The sequence below is a fragment of the Oryza brachyantha genome, chromosome 1 (assembly GCF_000231095.2).
Source record: "Oryza brachyantha chromosome 1, ObraRS2, whole genome shotgun sequence".
Lineage (NCBI taxonomy): Eukaryota > Viridiplantae > Streptophyta > Magnoliopsida > Poales > Poaceae > Oryza > Oryza brachyantha.
Window position 1 is genome coordinate 680,277 of NC_023163.2, and position 17,281 is coordinate 697,557.

The 17,281-nt window shown below is 41.5% G+C and overlaps 2 protein-coding genes and 1 pseudogene across 3 annotated transcripts; 1 reads left to right on the forward strand and 2 right to left on the reverse strand.

Moving 5' to 3' along the window:
• Positions 1-1,806: 1,806 nt before the first annotated feature.
• On the reverse strand, positions 1,807-4,598 carry LOC102707342 (rust resistance kinase Lr10-like). Of its 2 annotated transcripts, XM_006643664.3 has the most exons (4): positions 3,787-4,598; positions 3,508-3,660; positions 3,203-3,372; positions 1,807-3,103 (listed from the first exon to the last, which is right to left on the reverse strand). In XM_006643664.3, exons 1-4 carry the CDS (start codon positions 4,284-4,286, stop codon positions 1,971-1,973), a joined length of 1,956 nt encoding a protein of 651 aa, XP_006643727.1. In that variant the 5' UTR covers positions 4,287-4,598; the 3' UTR covers positions 1,807-1,970. The 2 variants fall into 2 exon arrangements, with proteins under 2 accessions (XP_006643727.1, XP_006643726.1); XM_006643663.3 differs by having other exon boundaries at positions 3,508-4,598.
• Positions 4,551-8,032, forward strand: LOC102707064 (annotated as a pseudogene).
• Positions 8,033-9,410: 1,378 nt separating this feature from the next.
• On the reverse strand, positions 9,411-17,068 carry LOC102721500. The gene is made up of 12 exons (XM_040525104.1): positions 17,047-17,068; positions 13,807-13,871; positions 13,656-13,730; positions 13,262-13,342; positions 13,018-13,173; positions 12,835-12,930; positions 11,547-12,730; positions 11,236-11,441; positions 11,028-11,152; positions 10,913-10,951; positions 10,436-10,477; positions 9,411-10,324 (listed from the first exon to the last, which is right to left on the reverse strand). The coding sequence occupies exons 1-12, from the start codon at positions 17,066-17,068 to the stop codon at positions 9,671-9,673; spliced, it is 2,745 nt and encodes a 914-aa protein (XP_040381038.1). The 3' UTR covers positions 9,411-9,670.
• Positions 17,069-17,281: the final 213 nt, after the last annotated feature.

A 17,281-nucleotide genomic window follows, 5' to 3' on the forward strand; every position in this document is an offset into this window, starting at 1 on the left:
ACACAAATGAAAAAATAGGGTGAAGATGGTTGTATACACTTGCAGATCTACCCACTATGATCTACTCCCTCCATGCCAGGAAACTTTTACTCCAAATTTCTGCATCTACGTTTTAATAAATTTGCTAATGCAAATTAGCCATATCTATAAATAACCAAGTTACACTCAATTATTACTCTGGATATCCAGTTTCATCCTTTTCTTTTCGCTTAGCTTATAGCTAAAATTTAAATTTTCAGTTTTAAATTTGAAGTTAATTTTGAGATATTTCCATCATAATTTATTTGTTAGCTTTTGTTTTTAGATCGTTAAAAACACATATATAAAAGTTTTATCTATGTAATAAATTATTTTTCGCTTGTAAATATGCATTTCTCTTATACAGACAAACAAATGATGTCATTTTAGAAAGGGTGGAAGCACTCTGGAAGCTGTGGTAGGCGAGGAAGCACCGAAAAAAAAATCAAGTGGATCAGAATTAGTCGACAGATTTAGAACGCGCTTGTTGCAACTACATATATGACCCCACCTGTCTAATCGAAGTGCTAAAACCACACTTTTGACCCCACTTGTTATGAACGGCAGAAAGACCAGATTTGTGAGACTGGGATATTAAGTGTATGTTACTATCTAGGCTAGATAATTGTTGCTCGGATCCTAAGCATAGTAAGCGGCTGTTTAGTCTCAAAAATTTTCGTCAAAAACATCACATTAAATCTTTGGATATCTAAATAAGTATTAAATATAGATAAAACAAAAAACTAATTACACAGTTACGTAGTAAACCGCGAGACGAATCTTTTGAGACTAATTAGTACATGATTAGCCATAAGTACTACAGTAATCCGCATGTGCTAATGATGGATTAATTAGGCTCAAAATATTCGTCTCGCGGTTTACAGGCCAGCCATGAAATTCGTTTTTTCATTCGTGTCCAAAAACCACTTCCAACATCCAGTCAAACATCTGATATAACATGCAAAAATTTCATGGCACCAGCTAAACACCCCCTGGCTGCGACGTACGCTGAGGGTTAGCTAGCTAGCTACTCATTTGCTTCCATATATGAAGTTCAACAAACAACTTACACGTCCATGATATATTTGTTATCCATCTATACTCGGCCACCACCATCTACCATCACTATAGTTTTATAATTTAGTCCTCAAATTTATTGATATTAAAAACTAGTTAAATATAGATTGATATCTACATATAAATTCAAATTAAGATGATTATTCTATATAAAAGAATTTGATAACACATCATAAAATCCATAATATTTAACTAGTTATAATATAAAGATATAAAGATAGCCCGAAAAAATATTATAAAGAGAGCTTGAAAAGAAGTCACCATGTTTAATCTTTATTACTGAGAATTTTAAGAGTAACTTGCAAAAAAAATTAAATAAGACAAATGGTCAAACGTAGATAAAAAATGAATGGCATCAAATAAAAAGACCAGAGGAAGTACTTACTACACTCTAATTACTATAGTTATATTTGAAAGATTTTCAGATATGTAGTTATCTGGTAGTTTAATTAAAGTATACATAGTTTTGTAAAAATTACTCTAAAAAATATTCAATGATGTTAGCAAAACATTATGATAAATAGAACCCAGTACGTTCATTTTATAATGTCATTTTAGATTTTTCTTTAATTTCGTAGAAAATATAACAACATTTTCAAACCAAAATAAAATACTATAGACATATATTCCACGGTGGATTTAATGAAACTGATTAAGCACCCACACGTAAATATTAATATATATTTTTATAAACTTATTAAACTTGAAGAGTTTTGACTGACCGAAAAAGTAACTTGATGTAGGAAGTACAAGCTCACTCTTACATGATAAGTAAGACGGACTACATTGGTCTCAGCATAATGACGTTTACAGAAACGAACGTGCCTAGTAAATGCAATCATCAAACAAGCTTCATCATTTGAAAATCTACTAAGTTACTTGTAGCTCTGAAACAGACATATACTTTCGTCGTCGTCCTGTTCCTCAGAGATTGCCGTCAGGTCGGACGATCGATGGTACGAATCCACTCCAGGGAATTGCTCATCATCACAGAAGAATGGTCTTGGAGGAACTTGCAGTTCATCGCTACCACCTTCAAGCATCTCTATCACTTCACTCATTGTCGGTCTATCACACGATCTCATCTGAATACACCATAGTCCAACAATGCAAAGCTTCCTCTCTAGCTCATGCATGTCGACAATGGCAGAGATTTCGCATGTTTCTCGCCGAGTCAGCTTCCTATACACCCGTGATGGATAATACGCTTGACTTGAGTTTGCCACATTAGGATCTGCATTCCTTCTTCCTCCAGCCATCTCCAATAGTAGCATCCCAAAGCTATAAACATCAGATTTGCTTGATATGACACCGAAGCTTCTAGAGATCATCTCAGGAGCTATGTAGCCCACAGTTCCTCGTGCAGCGCTAACTGGGACAAAGCTCTTATCCCTTGGGTACAGCTTAGCAAGGCCGAAATCTGCAACTTTTGGGACAAAGTTATCATCAAGAAGGATGTTGTGTGGCTTGATGTCAAAGTGCAAAATCTGCATCTCACAGCCCTGATGCAGGTAGTTGATCCCTCTAGCAATGCCCAAAGCGATCTCATTCAGCTTATCCCAGGAGAAACTCTTCTCTGATGAGAAGATGTACTTGTCGAGCGAACCTCGAGGCATGTACTCATAGACGAGCGCTCTTCTCATTTCTTCTGAGCAGAACCCAACCAAACGCACCACATTCACATGGTGAATTCTGCCAATGGTTGAGACCTCACTAATGAACTCTTCTCCGTTGCAGCTGGAGCTACTGGTCAGCATCTTGACGGCGATATGGACATTGCCAGGGAGCAGCACACCTTTATATACAGAGCCATATCCTCCTTGGCCCAGCTTGTCTCGAAAATGGGATGTAATTGCAATGATGTCTGTGTAGGCGTACCTCATTGGACCAATCATCTGCTGCATCCGGAGGAACTTCTCTACTGCGTCGATCGTGATCCTTGTTTTCCAGTACTTGTGGGCAAGGAAGATGAATACCACGAGCGGTGCCAATACGAACCTGAATAAAACTTCTCAAACAAACCAATATGCATATACAAGTTAGAATATGTGTGTAAAGACACGTGTAATATCACCGAAATGACTAAAAACAAGTAATTAGCTCCTACCAAAATGTAACTTGGTGATGTCAATAGCCGATACTATGATTCCCAAAAAAATCAAGTCTTTTGTGGGGGCACCTTCATAGCTGCAGTCTACTTCAGAGTATGTTTCGCTCCAGAAAAGAGCACGGGTTAAATTCTGAATGCTTGCACGAGATGTGTGCTGCTTGAAGTACCTGCAAATCACACCGTTGCAATGAAGGGAACACGTCTTCTTTTATAAATAGAAATTTGAGGAAAAGATACTAGTTATGGAGCAAATGGAGCCACAAGGTAATCGAAGCAGGATATATATATGAGAGCAGACTCACGTCGTTGAATCTTTCAGGCATGTGCTCATACGAACCCTCCGGTAATTAAGATCAATTGGAAATTGAACACGAAATCCCTTCCTTATGAATCCTATGATGTTTCTGTAACTTGCATTCGGTAGCTGCGAGATTTGTGAGTCGTTCATTGCAGGCCTAGTATCAAAGGGAATCATGGCCAAATATCGACAAGAAGGTTGAAGCTCTCCAACAGGACAGGGTAACAAAGAAGGGATAAAAACAAATGAACAATTCGCAGGCATGCAAGTAATTGGCCTGTACCTGGTGCTGTACCACGCCCTACTATCTGTTATTGCTCGGGAACAATTCACAAAGCATGCCCAATGATATGAAGAAGTAGCCAAATCGATATAGCCATAAGAATCGATATAACCATTGTAAGGAATGTGATCGGAGCGAGGAAGAGGGCAGCTGCTGTTTACATCGTTAATGGTGGCATCCACAACCATGAAGTCTTTACTCGTATAGTTGATGCTAGTCACGTAGTAAGTTCTTGTGTTGATCTGGATGGTGGCCTTGCCATTGCTACAGGAGATGTTGTACCATGGACGAGGAGCACCGACGCACTCACGGGTGTCGCCTTCAAGACGGAAAGGGTAGGATATGTTGTGGAGATCACCACAGGAGGAGGGAGAACACTGCAGGTTTTGCCCTTCAACTTCTGCTCCAACAACTGTAAGCAAAGAACAGATAAGTACAGCTTTCTGCAAAGTGAGTGTAGTAGTAGAGCTAGAGCGAGGAGATGCAATGGAGTTTGCCATGGCTGCAGGCTGCAGCTTCTTCCCTGGTGAATTCCTACTAATCAGGTATGCCCAGCCTGCAGTATTATTGGAGGGATGAAGCGGTCAACTGAACTAGTCAAGTACGTCAGTGGACTGCAGTCTCGCGTTGGAATCCCAACAGTCTGCATGGCAGGATGATGATTGATGCAGTCAAAGTTGGATGGCCATTCCTACAGAGCACATGCTTGGCAGGAGTATATCTTCTGTTTGCCTTGCTCTTCCCTTCGTATCCATCACCCCATCCATTTGCATTACCACTCAGACAGAAACTGATACTAATAATTAAGATGAGTGAACTTGCCCTTGCTGCAGGAGCCGTGTTGCTGGTGTATCTTCTTCTTGGAGCCGACCTGCAGCTGCAGGCCAAAGCGTGGGAGGACAAAGATTTCTTCAGCTACTGCCCGCCGGCACGGTGCAGCAAGCATGGCCCGGAGATCAGGTTCCCTTTCCATCTCAACTCCAGCAACAGTGGCAAAATACCATCCTCATGCGGCTTACCATGCATGAAGCTATCTTGCTCCGGCCAAGACACCATCCTACATACTAACAAATACTCCAACCTTGCAAGCCCATACAGAGTGACGGCCATGGATTATAGCCGAGCTATCCTGACCATTGTCCCTCTCGCAGTCACAGATCCCTCCTCCTCATCCTCCTCCCTGTCTCCCTGCGCACTTCCAAAATCTGTAGACCATTATGATTGTGAAGATGCATACGGTGATCCTTGCTACAACTACGAAACTGCAGCTATAATAAGCTGTTCAACAGAATTTGCACCAACTAGTCTCCCTGCTGCCGCTGATTATATTGCTGGCCCCATCTCTTGCCTTAGCAACAACACCCATTTCTCCTATTTGGTGCATTATGATGTACCCATTTCTCTTATTCCACTGGACTGTGAGGCCGTCTCAGATTTCCCCATTCCGGTACCATTCCCTAATGACTGGGTCTCGTTCAGAGAAACGGCAGAAAGAATCATCAACTTTTCTGAGACAAAGGTCAACTGGAGAACATATCCAAACAGAATTGCCAGCAATTGCTCAAAGTGTGAAGAACAAGGCCAATTCTGCGCATTCAGCTCACAAAGGAATCAAACATTCTGCATGCATCAAGGTATTATTTGTAACCACGCAAACCCCTTTACAACAAGCACCATCCCGTTTATTTTCTCCAAGTTTTACAATTTTCAATTTACACTACATTCCACCTATCGTTAACATTCAGAAAAACACAGGCAATCATATCGGATAAATAAGAAAACAATATTTACAAGCTCCTGAGCAATTCATGCACAACGTTACTGAAGGGAAAAAAACTTATTTGGTCACAAATGTAGCATTCTTATTTATGATTGCCTGTAAAAGCAGTTCAAGGTAGACAGGTAATTTGGGCCGATTGTGTGTTACAAAAAGAGCTGAAGTTAGATGCTGCTTGGTTATTTTGATGGGTGTCGAGGTTAAGATAGATCTAAAATGTGATCTTAATTTCAATAAAGAAGAAAATAGGGTATGAACAGTTGATCCATTGGATAAGGCTCAAAGTAGCATATAAACTTACTACAATGGGAAAAGACTAAAATGTCCTTATACACTATACTCACATACCTTAACAATATATAGATAATTTTGTAACCTTAGTCCACCTTATCCCATCCTAACAATTCTTAATCTGCCATACCATCTAGCTTAGTGACCATAGTTAGCACTGAGCAACTTGCTTCTTATGATATATACTGAACAAGGTGTAGGGATCATTTCTCATTTATAAATATATTCATATACTTAAAGCATAGCTAGTTCCACATAATCTAAAACTTAAAGACCAGCCTGCTGGGATCTGGTGATCTGGGTCTTCCATATTGCACTATACCCATCAGCCATATCCCTGTATGCTGGACTTAAACTTTCTTTGTCAAAATGTCAATTTCCATATTTTAATAACTAAACTCTCTCTCTCTCTCTCTCTCTCTCTCTCTTGTCTGTTATTTGCAGGTTCACGTGCAAAAGTAATTGCAGGTAATTGTTCAGTCCAAATCTTCATTCAAATGAAAAGAAAAGAAAAATAACCAAGGTTATCTATTACATACAAAGTGTTATTTTTCACTACTCTGGTCTTTAGATTTTATTAGCCCATTACATCCACCAAGCGGTGGTTTTATATTTTCTACCCTAATGAATGTGTTGATAGTATGTTCCTTCCTCAGTTTGTATGGTAAGATGGGTCTTCCTACCATATTCCTTTACTTCTGTTTTTCTGAGCTAACACTTCTCACCAATAAAATTTGGGAGATTTGTAAAAATGGGACTCCAAACATGTGACGTTTGTAAATCTGACACTCGGAGTGTATGACATGTGAGTCTATCTGTGTCTATGAAATGTGGGTCATGGGACTACTGCCAAGAAAAAGTGCAATCCACTAATTTCCTATTCTATGCATAAACAGCTACCTCATCGGTTGCTGCATTTGTTGTTCTTTTATCAATGGTGGCGACTGCACTCTATCTTTCACTGAGAACAAGATACAACGAAGAGATACATCTCAAGGTAGAAATGTTTCTCAAAACGTATGGCACATCAAAGCCCACAAGGTACACTTTCTCAGAAGTAAAGAAGATAGCAAGACGTTTCAAGGTTAAACTAGGACAGGGTGGATTTGGAAGTGTGTACAGAGGTGAGCTACCAAATGGAGTCCCTGTGGCAGTCAAGATGCTAGAAAACTCTGAAGGAGAGGGAGATGAATTCATCAATGAGGTTGCAACTATAGGGAGAATCCACCATGCAAACATTGTCCGCCTCCTTGGCTTTTGCTCTGAAGGATCAAGGCATGCCCTTATTTATGAGTTCATGCCTAATGAGTCATTGGAGAAATATATATTCTCACATGATTCTAATATATCTCAAGAACTAGTACCAAACAAGATGCTAGATATTGCATTAGGCATTGCCCGAGGAATGGAGTACCTGCATCAAGGATGTAACCAGCGTATCCTCCACTTTGATATCAAGCCTAACAACATCTTACTGGACTATAACTTCAGCGCGAAGATTTCAGACTTTGGCCTTGCAAAGCTGTGCGCAAGGGACCAAAGCATTGTTACCTTGACTGCAGCAAGAGGCACAATGGGCTACATTGCGCCAGAGCTATATTCTCGAAACTTTGGAGAGATATCTTACAAGTCAGATGTCTACAGTTTCGGCATGTTGGTGCTCGAAATGGTGAGCAGAAGGAGGAGCGCAGACCCAAGTGTTGAAAGCCAAAACGAGGTCTACTTCCCAGAGTGGATCTATGAACAGGTTATCACTGGGCAGGATTTGGCACTTGCTAGGGAAATGACACCAGAAGAGAAAGAGATAATGAGACAGCTTGCCACTGTGGCACTATGGTGTATTCAGTGGAACCCAAAAAAACGGCCAACCATGACAAAGGTGGTGAACATGCTAACAGGGAGGTTGCAGAATCTACAGGTGCCACCTAAACCGTTTTTCTCAGCTGATAGCTATCCTGCCCTGTGAAACTGGAAGAACATGCTGCCATAATTTAGCGAAGGAATCTGAGACGGATAAACCTAACACACTTGCTGCAATAAATGCCTAGCATTAGGATGCAACATACTATCATCTTGTTACTCCAAACCACCAAGTATGAATGCCACTCTTCACTGTGTAATAGATTCAATGAGGAAACCGGAAATTTGTGGTTCAATTGATGCGGTTACCTTATTCTGTTTTTGATGCGATTTTTCCCCGCACCATTATTTATTCTGCACTGTTCTGTGTGCCCCTCTGAAGTCATATCCCTGCCCAATTCATGAACTTAAATCTGGTGGAAATGTCACGGGAGGATTATTATGATTTATGCAGTGCAATACAATTGATTGGGATGCAGAACAGATTACCTGTGTGAGTAGACTCACCAGAATTTGTGCGCACTAATTCCAAATCTTAGATTCAAAAGTTACCTTTGGAAATGCCAATTAGGAGTCCGCAATGGTCGAAACCTGCGACCTCTTCGCTGGAAGCCCGAAGCCCTCGCCGGCGAAAGGGAGAAGAGCGCGCCGGTCTTGCTGGAGTGTGATCTGGGGAGGAGATGGGTGGGGGAACCAAGGATAGAGTTAAAGACTAGAGAGGTAGAGTTGGCTCCGGCAGCCGCCCAGCGCCGCTCGCCGTGGAAACAGGAGCCGCCTCTGGAGAGGAAGGAGAGAGTAATACGGAGAACATCTAGTGCCTCGCCATGGTCACATCATTTTCTCTTGTTTTCTTTTCTTCTCGTCTCTATCCAATATTCCCTTTCTATTGCTCTGCATCGGAGTGTCTAGAAGATTATATATTACAGGCTTACAGTTTAGCAGAGAAACAAAGAACGAGAAATTTAGCTATGTCTCCCGGCAAGAAATTTAGCTATATGTCACTACCTTGGACAAAATGTCACCTTCCTTTCTCACAAAGAACAGAAGATAACCGTGAGTCTCCAGGAGCTACTTAGGCCCTGCTTAATTCCTAAAACAGAAAAAATCACCTTGTCACATTAAATGTTTAGACTATGAGAAAAATCAATTACACAGGTTACACATAAATTACAGACAATTTTTTAAACCTAATTGTGCCATGATTTTAATATAGTACTACAATAGACATTTACTAATGATAGATTAATTAGGTTTAATAAAATTGCCTCGTAGTTTTCTAACGGAATCTATAATTTATTTTAGTATTAGACTATGTTACAATCAAACCCAAAAAATAAACAAGGTCTTACTACAAACCAACACCAGGTCCTTTGACATGGGCTGCAGTGGCAAAGCTGTGTAGAAGAAGGGGAGGAACCTGTTTCAGAAAAAAAAGTTTATGATTTTTTACCATATATTTATTTCTCCGATTTAAATTCAAATATTCGTGACACTCTCTATTTCGCTCTCTATTTCGCTCTAGTCCCCGATGAGCTGCCTGCTCATTGCTGGTCAGTCTGGATGGAGCGCAATGCACGCATTTTTTACAGCAAAACAAGGTCTCCGAACCAGCTATTCAACGAGATTAGATATGAGATCGTCAAATGGGCGGAAGCGGGGTATTTTAAACAACGTGAGAAATAGTCCATTATCCGTTTGTCCCTAGAGGTTTCCCGGTGTACGGACTCAGCAACCTCTGCTAGGTTTTGCAAGCTCAAACTGTACATGCTTCGTTCTTAATGAAATTGGTTAGCCCGGTCTGGGCTTTCCCGGCGAAAAAAAAAACTCTGTTATGTTCCAGCCACGTAATCTCTCACTATCTGTAATCTGTGTGTGCTGTACCGCCTGTATTGTTAATTGTTACGTACTCCTACCTACCAGAATGTGAAGAGCACCGGTAATCAGGCCATCACGCCCTCACCACATCCCATGACCATGGGACATGTACTGGTAACCGAGAGGTGCCTGGAGCTGAACCGGTGTGCTTGTGACGCTGCCATCGTCGGAGCTCACCGGTGGACTCCCAACAGGATACAACGTCGACAATGGTGTGCTACTCCCAGCATAATGCAGTGGAGGGCAGCTGCAGAAGTGCCTATCAGAAGCTGGCAGATCCCACTGGTACACTTTGCCGCCCATAGGTGTTGATACCTGGCGCCACTGGTTGTAGCTGCCAGTGCTCTCACTGAACCCTGGTGTATCATGCCTGCATTGACAGCACTGTCCGACTCCTTGACGTTGCTGAACAGGTTGATACTGGTTCAGATTCATTGAGAACATTCCATTTGGAAATGATCTCCCCTGGTCGAGTATTGTGTTGGTATAACGCTGATGGCCTGGATGATATGGATTCCAGAAATATGTCGGAAAACTTGCCAAGGTGGCACACTGTTGTGCCTGCATCCACTGTTGCTGACCATTTGCATGTACATATGGCGACCCATTATGGAAGGTGTAGCCTATATTATTGTTTCCGTTAATTGCAACATTTCTTGCAATGGGGGATGAGCGCCACGGGTACTGTGGATATTCTCCAGTCAGAGAACCTAGTTGGGGGGCAATTTCAGTTTGCTGAAAAAGGATTGGACCATTCAAGTAAGCGACGGAAATGAATTGCCTCATATGCTTCAAGATACAATATGCTAACAGATAATGCTAGAGTTATAGGTATTCCTTATATACCTCTCTGATATCATTGCAAAGTGTGTAGCCATCCCTTTTCATCTGCATAATAAACAATGAAAAACTCAGAAATCCGCTCAACCATTCTTATAGTATAGAGAGCAAAGCTAAGCATTGACAGTTATCATAAATTTTGCTGATTGATCTTTTTCCAGAAAAAAAGTGTAATATTTTATTTGCACACTCAATGAAAAAGCAAACAAGATTTAAACATGCCAGGTAATTTCTCACTGCTGAAGACATTGCCTCTATGAAGAAAGAGCAATTTTATAGTCCAACAAAAAGTAATAAAAAGTACCTCGAGATACCGGTAACTTGCGGTACCAAATCGTTTCTGATCGTTGGATCTAACAACGCACATCCTATTCAGCTAGATCCAACGGTGAGGGACGATTTGGTACCTCGAGGTACTTTTGTTGAACTGGAGTAAATCTCATGAAGAAAACAATAGCTACCTTAAAAAAGACACGGCCTTACCAGTGAAATAAATTGATCCACAAGCTTGTTTGCATGGTGCTGCAAATCATCATGTGTAAGAAAGAAACCAAAAGGTATATTCCTGGATGGTGAAACTGAATTAAAGAGTACTCACAGAAGTGGGGACAGTAGAAATGTATATCCGCTCATCCCCATAGATCGTTTCCACTGCTATTTGATGATCATCCAGTGCTTCGGACGAAAGGAGACAAAGTGTGTAGTGGCATTCATCAACAACACCTGCCATGAGATAATGCTTTAGGAGAAAAATATGATTAAAAGAAAAATAAAATTTACTTAAGCACAAGTAGGAACAAGCGCACCTCTACAGAAATACTGTACAGGGTGAAAACTAAGTTTTCTAATCTTCCGAGCATCCATAGTTCTCCCAGTTTGATAGTATGACATGGTTTCATTCTGGGTATATGCAATTTCTGCTGCACTCTCAGTCGGAAAGAAATTGGATGGTGGCAATGGCCATGTTCTTTCTGGACCTTCAATTTTAGCAGCTTTTCCATTCAGTCCATGCCTACAGGAAACAAATGATGAACTGAGAAGTTGTACAAAGAATTACCACCATAGTTGGCGGACAACGGCCCAGCCAAAAAGATGGGTAAGTTATGAAGAGTGACACCTCTGAGAAGTCAGGATGGCCTCAGATAGGATCTTTTCAATATCAGGTTCAATGGTATATGAAGGGTCTTCAATACATGACTCAATATCTGGAGAAATACCCAGTTGACTGCTAACACCACCAATAAAATCTTGTTCTACTGAACTTCTGTTCTCACAAAGTGTGCTGCTCTGATTACAAGCCTTTTTCTGCCTTTTCCCTTCTGAATCAGGTTCCTGGTTCAAAGAGGTAGAAACTTCTAAGACCTTTCTCTTTGAAGAAGTAGGTCGGGGCTCTGTAGCAAACTTGGGAGGTTTACTAGGTGCCTTTCTAGAACTTGCACTGCATGAGGTCACAAAGGGTGCTCTTCTGTCTTTGAGCTGTGATACAAAATAATTGTCTGGACCAACAGTTGAGGCCATATTTCTGTCTGTCAACCTTATTGATGAAGAATTAACCTCTTCAGGGATTTTTTCAGCACATAAATTATTTGTGTCCAAGGAAGGATGCGTCGCTGTGAATGCTGATAAGGCCTTCTGTTGCTGTATTGTCATGTCCTTGCTGCCTGTTGTCTGATCTAACTTAAATCTAACTGTCTGTTCATTTGGAGATACCAGATTAAGCCCTTTGTTATTTGCAGTCCTCATTGACATTTGAAAGTGGCATTTGGAATTTTCAGAGCTCAACCTTGAATATTTGTTTGAAGGCCCGCAGTTTTGGTGCTCTTGTACTTCACATCGAAGATTTGAATTCTCCTTTCTGTTCTGTGGTAGAACTGTCTCTTTTTGCACTCGTCCATACTCATGATCAACTGGTAAAACTGCTACCTGCACCGGCTGTTCCTGACTCTGAAGCAAAAGGTCAGGAGCAGGAGTACCTGATGAGCTTTGTTTTCTGTCATACAGGGCAGGCCTATTCATAAAGGTAGAAGAGTACTGAGTAGCATTATCAGGATCAGATCCTGCAGCTGATTTGGCCTTCTCAATTTGGAGTGAGTATGGACAGTTCATAGATAAGTTGTCCAATATTTCACACGGCAAGCCTTCTGGAGCTTCATTGAGAGGAGCTTCATTCTCAATGTATACTACAGCCCCTTCACAGGTGATGAATTCCTTGGGTTTGCAATTTTCAGGAGGATCAGCAGAAATATTGACAATAGATGTAGCTTTAGTTTGCTGCCTCCCTTTATTTATACCTAAATCAATCTGTTTCACATACAATTGGTAGAAGTACAAGGCAGATTATGGTATTTTCAAACTGGAAAAAAGATTATCTGGAATCCAGAAACATAAAGGAAAACCAGGGTTACCTTCTTAACGACAGAATTCTGAAGTCTTTCAAGGCATGGTGTAGGGTCCAAATTAAGTCTGGGTTGCAAGGCACGGAGGATGGTGGCCTCGGCAATCTGAAATATACAAAATAAGGTAGGTGATAGTTGAAATAGTAGGTCATATATCACATTGTAAACCACAGGTTTAAAGATGGGGCAAACCAATTGATCGTGATAAGTCCATGAAGCATTCACAATGGAAGCTAGATCTTTCACAACACATTCAGTTCCCAATCTAAGAGAAATTCTTTTCACAATTGGGAAATCATCTCCTGAAGAATCGCCAGCATTAGACAGAAAGGGTCGGTAATCCCGCACCTAGTATTTTATATTGTACAGAGATCATGGCTGAGCAGAAATACGACATATATTAAAGTTGCAAAGTTAGAGTATGACTTTATCTAACCTCACACACAACAGTTCCATCTATAAATTTGCAAGGCATGTCGCCCAAGATGACTTGAGGCAAGCAGCCATGCTCAATATCCTGCAACAATACATTACAGCATTATGAAATCTGCAGTGGCACTACGATAGACTGTAATAATGAACTTATTTTGTTAAAGATAGTAGTGTCTTTTGGTTCGAATTGAATTGCAATAGAGCTACCCGGTTCCCCAACGGAAAAACACCAGCAAAGAAATGAAATGCATTAGGATTCTACAATGGATAGGTAGAGCCCATGACTTAAGTATTCTTTTTACAAAAGGTATGCCTAGATACAAGCTTATTGTCATCAAAAGACAGCCGTATGTAATAAAAAAAAACTGTACAATAAATTGCATACGGATCAAACTTACAGAGAACAAAGCTTTAGACGCCTTGCTGTACGGCTTCTTCTCTGGATCGTCACCTATCAGAAACAGGAGCATTCCCTTTGCAGAAACCAACGGAAGCTGTTACGATCAGCAGGCTAGAAACAGATATTACCTATTCAGACACAATCCTTACCTTGCTCGGGTCACTAATCGAGTACCCATCCGGAAACAGGTTCAGTGCAAAAGACGGCTCAAGATCTGCATCACAAGAGCGTTTGTGATAGGGTTTTGACAACAATTAGTCAGCATAAAAAACCATCACCAGGTTGGCAAACTAAATGAGGTCCTCGCCTAAATCATCAGGACCAGTTCGGTTCCTATCCGAGAGAGCCGATCGGGCAGCGGCGCCGGCCTACACGAATTAAAACACGAAACCAGCAGTAACGCACGTTTGCATACTCAACCGAGACGATCGCGACGGCTGTTCAAGCAAACAAAGACGGGGGGAGGGAACTCACATCCCACGGCAGAGGCGGCTGCAAGGGCGGGGAGCCGTCGGGCGGCGCCGTGTGAGCGCGATCGGCGGCGGTTGCTGCGCCTGCGGCCGCTGTAGGAGGCGGCGGAGAGTGGAAGCGGAGGCCGCGGCAAGGGACCGGGACCATCGCGCCGCCCACCGCCTCGGCGCCGACGCCGTGGAGGAGAGGAGCGGAGGAGGTAGGGTTTTGCGGGGTGGTGGTGGTTGGTCGGGGTTTTTGCTCGGGAGGATGGCGCGAGCGCGAAGAGGCGAGGCGGAGAAGAGAAGAGTTTGTGAGGTGGGGCCCAGCGGCAGCAACTGCGGGGTGCACTTGAGTGGGGGAGGGGGGCACGCAGCAACGTACGCGGGGACAGCGAGGTGGGGCCCAATGCACACTTGGATGCCCGCCTGATGGGACTACCTGTCAGACGAGTGGGCCCACTGCTCGGTTTCTCTCGTGGGCCGCGGCGCTCGATGGGCCCATCCGCAGCCCAGTAGTAGCCTGCAGGCCCAGGCCCAGTAGCTCACCATCAAAGTAGAAGCCTGGCCCAACAACATGTACAGCCCAATATTTCAGAGAAGAAATAAACACAGGATCCTTGTATGCTCCAATATTTCAGAGAATCAGAGTTGAAATAAACACGATAACACAAGGATCCATGCATGGGTGAACTTGTTTAAACAGGTTTTAAGATAAAGAAAGACCTCATTTTTGTTATGTACTTTCAATTAATTTTAGCAGCCTCTTGAATTAAAAAAACATAATGCAGCCTCTTGAATCTCTCATCATGCAGTACCATGCAATGCATGTCCCCATCATTTTTTTTTTTGAGAAACCCTCAAATAAAGATAGATTCTGACGTAGTACTTACAGATGCATGCACCAGTACATCCCAGATTCCCAGTCAGATTCGAACAGTGGATAGTACAATAAAACCCTCGTGATCAAAGAACAAATGTGTGCTTAAATGCAGTACAAAGATAGGCTACCAAATCAGGTGCATGTGATGGTCATCAAATCACGTGTACCAAACCAGAATCACAAGTAATCTCCATGGGGTCCCTCCCTGTTACTCTGTTAGCACTAATGCCGCGTTCGGCAAAGTGAAGATGAAATAACTTTCCTATTGAAAATTTTCATAAAAAATACATCATTTAGTAATTTGAGAAGTATGCGCGTGAAAAACGAGAGAATCTGAATAAGTTAAGGGGGCAACCGAACATGCCTAACTAAGTTGATAGATAAGACCAATCTCAATGCTCAGTTTCACTACACAGTTTCCAAGACAGCTAACTCAATTAAATGATGCATGAAATAGTTACTCACAGTGCAACGTTTCATTGTATCATTTTCAAAGCTAAATAAAACATTTAGTGTTGAAAGTTTAATTGCATGCAAAGGGTGTTTGATTGCATGAAACGCCTCGAGCTCTTCAATACAAGTTTCACTGCGTTACCAATAACTTGATAACGGTGCCCAAAGGTTTTATGGTCATGAAACTAACCTCCTGTCTCTCTCTCCTTATAGTTTCATAAAAATATTTTCTTTTGTAGTGACGTGTCACCTAATTAATGTGTATGACACCTTCGTGAAACTCCCATTGTAACTGGTGTAAGCCCTCTGATCCTGAACATGAACATAAGACCTAAAGCAGTTTGGTCTGAGGAGCACGTATCCTTTTATGTTGTGAAATGTTCATTCATCCAGTCAGGTCCACACACACCATGTGCTGCACCCAACACCTATATGATGAGTAGGATGGTCAAGGTGGCCTGTGACCATGCTGTCCAAGTGTCCATGCATGAATGGCACTCCTTAATTAATCAAATCATGTACCTAAATCTCCCTGCAATTATGTATAAATCTAGCGTAGAAAAGGAGAAGGAGAAGGAGAGGTTGTTGCCTGTATGCTTGTAGGTGTACTGGGGTCTTGAGGTGTGGGTTCTGTGCTTTTGTCGTAGTGTAGGTGATCGACAACAGGTTTGTGAAGTCGCCATCCACACGTGTGACTGCTTGCCTGTTCATGGTGTGTCCTTGATGTACTGGTATTGGTAATGGAGTGTATACTACCAGATGATTCGTCAGATTCTCATTGACGTGTTGCTAATCAGAATTAAAGTTCATCTCATTGAGGTTTTGCCTGATTTTTGATAATTGAAGCTGGGTGTCAGGTGCTGGAAGCTGTCTTTTATTCATCTGAATAATGGCAGATACAAGGCAGCCTTGATTCAGTTTTAATGAAGATGTACTGCCCGTTGAAGCCTTGATTCAGAATGATTGGAGTTGAAATGTTGAATGTTGCACCTGCTTTTGTGACATTGAATTTTTTTTCTTAGGATTAAAGACTATTTAATTCAGGGTTGCTGAATTATGGTTAAAAATGTGAAGGGACAAGGTCTGCAATAGTCTTGATCTGCCATAAGCTAACCTCGTCTTTTCGCTTTTGCTTATGCTTATAAACAAAAAATTGATTTTTTAATATTGAACTTGGAGTTGTCTTTGGGGGTTTTCATCGTTGTTTATTTTCAGTATTTGCTTTTAAATCGATATATATATATATATATATATAATAATTCTGATCACAAATTATTTTTCGTTTACAAATATTCCGTTTGGTTTTTTCTCTGTAAAAACCAAACAATCACCCCGACATGGCTTATTCAGTTCTGATTTCGGAATCTTTAGGACAAAGTCAACAAACAAGGAGAAAAAAAGATTATGAAGACGAGCCATGATCAAACAGGTCGTGATCAAGATAGCTCGAGAGAATCATATTATGATCAAGAAAGATAAATTAAAATAGAAAATCGAGAAGGAGGTAAGAAGCATCGCATTAAATTCGACATGGATGGAACGGGGATACAAAGGGAGCCCTCCTCACTGATTGCATGTTTGAAACTCCAGCCCAGCAGGCTTACCTGTCAGGAGCCCACTGCCCATATATCGAACCATACGCATGTTTCCAAAATCCCCCATACCATACAGTAATCCACCAAGAAGATCAAGTCAAAATTGCACATAGGCACACACAGGTCAATACCAGACAGAGAGAAGAAATTAAAAGGGAAAGGACATGATCAGCATTCAGCATATAGGAACTAGGATGTTTTCTCTGATGTTGCCTTAACTGCATGGCCTTGCATCATAGGTGTA